This window comes from Fukomys damarensis, unplaced genomic scaffold, assembly GCF_012274545.1.
Source record: "Fukomys damarensis isolate Sample0158 unplaced genomic scaffold, DMR_v1.0_HiC HiC_scaffold_12, whole genome shotgun sequence".
NCBI lineage: Eukaryota > Metazoa > Chordata > Mammalia > Rodentia > Bathyergidae > Fukomys > Fukomys damarensis.
Genome location: NW_022900924.1, coordinates 6649557 through 6656628, shown reverse-complemented (window position 1 = coordinate 6656628; position 7072 = coordinate 6649557). Strand labels below are relative to the sequence as shown.

The window sequence follows — 7072 nt, the reverse complement described above, 5'->3', positions numbered from 1 at the left end:
GCTGCCCTCCCTGAGCAGCCTGGGTAAGATAAAGGGGGCAGAAAGGCACTGTTAAGGCCCCTTGTTGCTTTGCTACCTGCTGTCTGCCACCCACCCTGCCTTGGAGCCAGCCAATAATGGACGGAAACGCCTACAAACTGTGAGCTAAACATTTCCTTCTTTAACTTTGGCTGTCAGGAATTTTGTCTGAGCGATGAAAGAAAAGTAATGAAGATACCAGGCTTGTGTGAGCATTATCTGTGAAGTTCTAATACTCCGTTTCCAAATCCCAACCTGCATGAGACCAAACTGGCCCTCAGAGCCCAACAGGGAACAATCACAGCTCGCTGCCAAGCCCAGCAGACCACCCTCACAGGAGCAGGACAGCATCCTCAAGCAGGGGGCCCCACAGGCCGTATTCCTCACAGGTTTCTGTACTGGGAGGACGGTGGAGGGTCACTCAGGAGATGGCAGTTTAGCCCCAGTCCAGATACCTCTGTGACCTCTTGGCTGACAGGTGGAGTGGGGGCTGAGGGACATAGTTCTGGGAGGATCCACAGCGAGATCTTCCTCTCAGGAGGTGAGGTGGGAAGGGTGAGATAGGTCTTCTCACCATGAATGCCTGGGACTGGAAGGGACAGGGCCCAGTGGGAGGAGACGCTGGGCAAAGACCCCTCCTCCTACACTGCCTGTGGTGGGGAGACGCGCAGGAACATAGGTCTGCGGGCATCTGCATGGGTATTTGGATTCCGGTGCAACCCAGTCCTGTCCTGGGAGGACAAGAGGCCCTTAGGACAGAGAGTATCTTCTGTCTGTCTGCACACACACACGCACACGCACAACACACATGCTCACTAACAGGTAATCAACACAATCCCAGGCCTAGCTATAGAGAAGGAAAAGGAACTCGGACACCATTCTCATTGGGAAAACTCAAAACACAATGCGGCTCATTTTTATTTTATCTCCGGAAAAAAAACAACAACCAACCAACCAACCAAATAAACAACAACAACAACAAAAAACATTCCCTTTAGAAGAACAGGCAGTTAGACAGGGCCTCTAACGGGCAGCTCTCAGCTATCCAGGCACAGCCCCGTGGCCTGCCAGCCCCGACCTCTCCCATGAGGCCTAGTCCACGGCTGGCACCATTCCCGTTACAACTCCCTGTCCTCCAGCCCAGATTGGTTGTCCCGAGAGGTGGCCCTACAATTGAGCGCACGGTAGCTCGTGGCGGTGGAGAGGGCTGCCCGAGATTTCCTGGGAGGACTCCTGGTGCCAGGTTAGCAGCAGGACAGACAACAGACTCAGCAGACAGGGAGGGAAGGATAATAAAATAAAAAGGATTTCCTCACACATATCTTCTGGAAAAAAAATACTTAAATGCCATCCCCGGCCAGCAGTTCCCTGAGCCCTAGAGAGTCTTGGGAGGGTGGTGTGTGTGGCAGGAGGTCTGTTGCAGCCACTGCCCAGCCTGAGGCCAACCCGGTCTGCTAAGCCACAGCTGCTCTGTAGACAAAGTGGGGATTCTAGATGTTGGGGGGCGGGGGACTGGGCCCTGCTCAGCCAAGATGCTGCTGGGACTACAGCCTGGACTACCTGCAGGGCCTCAGAGTACAAACATCTGCTTCCTCAGATACCAGCCTTTGTTGCTGGGCCACATGCTGCTCCAGCTTGGGGCTCCCTCGTCTCAGTCCAGAGCGGGTTCCAGATCCCCCAGGGTCTCCAGGCACAGTCTTTCTTCTCTCCCACTAGGACTGGTCCAGCCAAACAGAAAGATAAAATTTCCTTCCTTCAGGAAGGGGCAAACCCTGTGTGCCATCAGGACACTCCTGCTCTGCCTTGGGCTAAGGGGTCCTCTGAGCCGGGGGACTCTGGACACGTTCCCTCTTGCTCATGGCTGAGGAGCTCCACGTCTGAGAGGCTGGCACCCCCGCGGGGCCCCTGGGCACTCCCTCCGCCCACCAGTCCCAGGGCATAGCCATTGGGCCGCTGCTCAGGATGGGGCGCACTGCCATTGGCCCACACCCCCGGGGGGTGCCCATTGAGCCGGAGGCTGACCTGCTCTCCCTCAGCACCGTGAGCTGCCAAGGCCCGGGCGCTGGTGCCCCCTGCCTTGAAGAGTTCCCTCCGCCTCAGGATGTGGCTGCGAATGATCTTGCGGAAGGTCTGGCGGAACTCACGGATGCGGTAGGCATAGATGAAGGGGTTCACAACGGAATTGCTGTGGGACAGGATGATGGCCAGGTACATAAGCCAGAGCGGGGCGTGGCTACACCCGGGGCAGAAGAAGGTGAAGCAGTTGATGATATGCAGGGGCAGCCAGCAGAGCGCGAAGAGCCCCACAATGATGGCCAGTGACTTGGCGGCATGGACCTCCTTCTGCAGCGTGGACCGAGTCCGCTCGCCTGGCAGAGGCTGGCTCTCCATCTGCTTCAGTTGTCGGCGGGCTGCCAGGAAGATCCGCAAGTAGATGCCCAACATGAGCAGCAAGGGCACCAGCACAAAAGCGAAGAAGTTGTAGTAAACCATGTAGTTCATGGGCACCACGTCCTCAAAGAGACAGGTCACCTGGCCTTCGTCGCAGCTCTGTGAGTGGTTCTTGTCCTTCTTTGGCTGACTGCAGTTGTTCCAGCCCAGCATGGGCGTCAGGCCGATGGCAAACGACAGCACCCAGCAGATCGCAATGATGCCCTTGGCCCTTGTGCAGGTTACCAAGCCGTTGTACCTGGAAACAGGAAACCAGCATCAGAGGCCTGAGAAACCAGGGCTACTCAGGGCCGAGAGTCAAGAGACCCAGAGCTACTGGGTGTGGTGCAGCCTTCCACCACTGTGGAAGGCTGATTCAGGAGGATTTCAAAGTTAAGCCCAGTCTGGGCAACTGAGCAAGACACTGTCCCAAAATTTTAAAAAATGTTTTAGGGGGACAGGGATATAGCTCAGTGGGAAGGACCTGGATTCAATTCCCAGCCCTGGAAAGAAAAAAATAATAATAGAAAGAAAAAGAAAAAGATAGAGGAAGAAGGAATGGAAAAAAAGGAGGAAAGGAAGAAATGAGGGAAGGAAGGAAAGGAGGAAATGAGGCTAGGGAAAGAAAGCAAGCCAGCCAACCAAAGCTACACTCCACTTGGTACCCCATTCACCGGCTATAAGGTCTTAGTCACTTCCTGTCTGCCAGCCTTAGCATCCTCTTCTGTGAAGTGAGGCTGTGGGCCTTACCTTCCCCACAGGCTGCTGGGAGGAAACAGGAAAACAGGCACCCTCAACATGGAAACCGCTGTACAAATGTTTGAATGATTATGAGTCTTAGGCATAATCATGAGACTTAATTTGAATTTGGTTCAAAGGAAATAATAATGATCCGGAGGAGGGAGAAATACCCCTTCCTATTAGTTGATCTCGGCTGAAGAGACAACCTGCTTCCCTTTAGAGCAGGAACAGGTCCGGAGCAGGGGCACCTTAGCTCTGGCAGAACCGGCCCGATCAGACCTGTGGTGATCTGAGCCTTGTGTGTACTCTGTGCTTTTTCCTCATTTGCCTTGGGTGCCCTGAGACCCCCAAGTAGAGGCTGCCCAAGGACAAAGAAGGAATAGAGGTCACCACGGCAAATGAGATGCTATCTCCCTTCCAAACTCACCCACAGCCTTCTGGGAAAAAATGAGGTAGTTATGTCTTGACATTTATGCGGCGACCTTAATATTCAAAAGGAGCCACTTGGATGAGATACTGGGGTCGAGAGAAGAACAGTAATCTGTCCAAAGACACTCAACACGCCTAAGACCTGGATGAAAATCCAAGCCTGCTGATTCCCAGTCCCAGACATGGAAGAATGGCTTGGTTCACTGAATAGAAAGTGTATCACCCCAGAGGAAAGGTGGCATTGCTTTCGGGAGAGAATGGGTGCTCAAAAAATGAAGTCTTTCTGAGAAAGGCTATTTTGGTGACTTCTGACGGATGACCCTCTGTCTAAATTTGGATTCTAGCAAAACCAGACTATTCTCCCCTCCACCTGAAGAAGCCCTATCCATCCTTCAGGCTCAGGGTAGACACCTTCTCAGAGAAGTCTCCTACCTCCGGCCAAGAGCCTCTGGGGGCAGGGGCATCCATCACTGCACTGCCAGCTTGGGACAGGGACAAGCAGCAGGTATTAAGAAAAGTGCAGTCTACTCAATTCCAGCATTGGGAACAATCCAGGGAAAGGCATAGCCCACAGGTGGCAAACACATGTGCCTATAGGTGACAAATGTTTGAGGCAGGCTGATGGGTGTTTATCTTGTCTTTGCTGTCATTCAAAACATGAACCTAGAGTCACAGCATTTACCTGGCATTCATGAAGTCCTGGTTTCCATCCCCAACACCACACGCGCGCACACACACCCATCTCTGTGTTACCAGATATCAAGGGGAGGTTGAAAACTGATTGTTGTTTTGTTTTTTTTGGTACGGGGGTTGAACTCGGGTCCTTGCGCTTGCAAGGCAGGCCACCGAACCGCTGAGCTACATCCCCGGCCCGAAAACTGATTTTCTAGGCTAACTTACCAAAGGTTTATTTTGTCAATTTATTCAAACAAACAAATGACCTGTGGCTTTTGAGCGCTTGTCTACTCCAACCCCCTATCTTACAGATGGGAAAACTGAAGCCCAAGAAGAGGAAGGGACCTGCCGGGAACATTCAGGGCCAAGACACAATTTAGTCCAAGGTAAATCTGTCCGTTCTGATTCTCTCATGCTCTCTTTTCTTTTCTCCTTTCTTTCTTTGCCTTCCTTTCCCCTCCTTTTCCTTTCTTCCTTTCTCCCTCCATCCCCCACTTTCTCCCCCCCTTCTAACCCACCCCACCCTTTCACAGTGCTGGGGATCAAACCAAAGCCTTGCATATGCTGTCTCTCTTGTTTTGGAGACTCAAATATAAAGTGACAAGCTAACAGCACTCACTCTGTACACGGCACTGTCCTTACCACTCTTGGTGTCTTTCCTGAGAAAAGCATGTCTCTGCCTGGGTTCTAGCCCTGGCACATCCCTATAAATACGGAATGTGTGTCACTTCGTCTCGCTGACCCTCCGTTTCCTTGCTTGTAAAATGGAACTAAGCGCCCTGGAACTGTGAGCTCTGCTCCATAAGGCAGAGCGCTGAATCACTGTGTGGAAACTCCCCGGAAACAGACTCTGACTTGGGGTAGGTGAGCGGTTTTCAGCTGAGTTGTTCATAGGAGAAATGGGCCACCTTGGCAGTGAGGAGCTGCTCGTCTGAGGTGATCAAGCAGAAGCCAGTGGTTACCCCTGGACCCTGGGGAGAACAAACTGTTCTCCAGCAGCACATTTTTTGCCTGCATTTCCCGGCAGTTCTGCAGGGGGAGCAGCTGGAGAAGAAGGGAGCTTGACAAACACTTAATGAATTCATGAGCTGGTGGAGTCACCAGGACCGGGTCTGGAAGTTTCTGAGGGGAACACAGCATGGAAATCCCTGGTTTGTCCTGCGTCTACTTTTATAGACAAGGGAGTCCGTGAGGGGAAGTCTTTCACTGCGCTCTCAGCAGAAAGCCCCTTTGGAGACAGAAACAAAACACCTACGAGTAGCACTTGGGCATAGGCACAGAAAGTCTCTGGGAAGATTCCTGCCACTACCTTCTGGGAAGGGCACTGAGGGGATGAGGGAGCACGAGGACAACTTCTCACTATATATCTTGTTCTTTTTTAATGTTTGAGCCATTGCAAATACACACACACACACACACACACACACACACACATATATATATATACTGGGCTGAGGAGTGAATCAAACAGGGTGGGAGTGAGTGTTACAGCACTTGTCTAATGTGTGCAAGGACAGCGAGCAAGCAAACAAACCCCATAATATTGAAATAGATTAATTCTGTTATTCAGAATAAAAACCCTTAGGCTGAGAGTCTTGGATCCAGGCATCCTGGGGCCTAAGAGAGCATCAAAGCCCAAAGTAAACCACGGCCAGACCGTGGCATGGCCCAGCAGTGTCCCCTGGGCTAGATCTGTGACTAACAAGGATACTAGCAGCCTCCTGACCCTCAGAGATAGACAGTTCCGCTGCAAGGGCTGCTGAGGCCATCCAGCACAACATTCGGCCATTCCAGGGAGCTCCGAGGTGTCACAGGATGTGAAAGCCAGAGCACAGCTCATTTCAGGGTGCCGTCTGTGTCCCCGTGTCCTCCAGGCTACAGGCTGCCTTTCCTTGAGGATCCCAATCACCCATCTGGGGGGGCTCACCCTATGGTCCAAAAAGACACTGCCTGGTTTCTTGTGGGGAGAGGATGGAGATTTCCTCAGTTATTCCAAGGGGTCAGTGATCCTGGAACTGAAAAGCCTCTGATGATGGGGAAACCCAGACTCCTTCCCCGGACAGTGACAGGCCTGAGTCAGCCTCAGCAGCCAGGCTATCCCTCCCTGACGCACAGTCCACACGATCACTCCCTCCTCAGGGCCTCTGCTCAAGCCTTGCCTCCTGACACACACATGGCCACACGCGCGCCCCTCCTTCTGACCCCCCCACTATTCCTCCAAGGAGCGCGTCCTCCCAATCCTGCCTCTTCATTTTATTCATTTATTCACACTGGGGTTGGAACCCAGGGCCTTACCACTCAAGGCAAGTGCTCTACCACTGAGCTACACCCTCAGTCTACTTGGAAAGTTTAGCCAAAGAGGGAAGCGTTTTTTCTGTTTTTTTATGGTGCTGAGGCTTGAACCCATGACCTTGCTCCTGCCAAGCACATGCTTTACCACCGAGCTGCTTCTCTGAAGCTTCTCTTTTAGAAGTCAGGGCAAGTCACCGTGATAGGGTTTCCTCAGCACTCACACCACTCTGAACTTTGGCTTGTTCCTCAGGACTGATGGCACCCACCAGGGGCCAACGTGACAGACAGAAGAGAGGGGTGCAAAGGTTTCCTGCCAGAGGAAGGCCGTACCTCTCATTCAGGGTTTCTACCCTGAGGACAGTGATGATTGCACCTCTTTTCCCAGACCAGCTTCTTCCTCACCAACTAGGCCGAGAGGAAATAGCTTGTTCTGAAGCTGATTGATATATGTGTGTGTGTGTGTGTGTGTGTGTGTGTGTATATATAT

The 7072-nt window shown here is 52.4% G+C and overlaps 1 protein-coding gene across 6 annotated transcripts in view; it reads right to left on the bottom strand.

Annotated features, from left to right (window-relative positions):
- Positions 1-953: 953 nt before the first annotated feature.
- Positions 954-7072, bottom strand: part of Adora2a (adenosine A2a receptor) — a 17754-nt gene continuing 11635 nt past the window's right edge. For 5 of the 6 annotated variants that reach the window (XM_010603903.3, XM_010603904.3, XM_010603905.3 and 2 more), the window contains exon 3: positions 955-2707. In XM_010603903.3, coding sequence (XP_010602205.1) covers positions 1801-2707 — 907 coding nt within the window. In that variant the 3' untranslated portion in view covers positions 955-1800. Of the gene's footprint in view, positions 2708-7072 lie in introns of all 6 variants that reach the window. The other variant, XM_010603901.3, reaches the window with a different exon arrangement.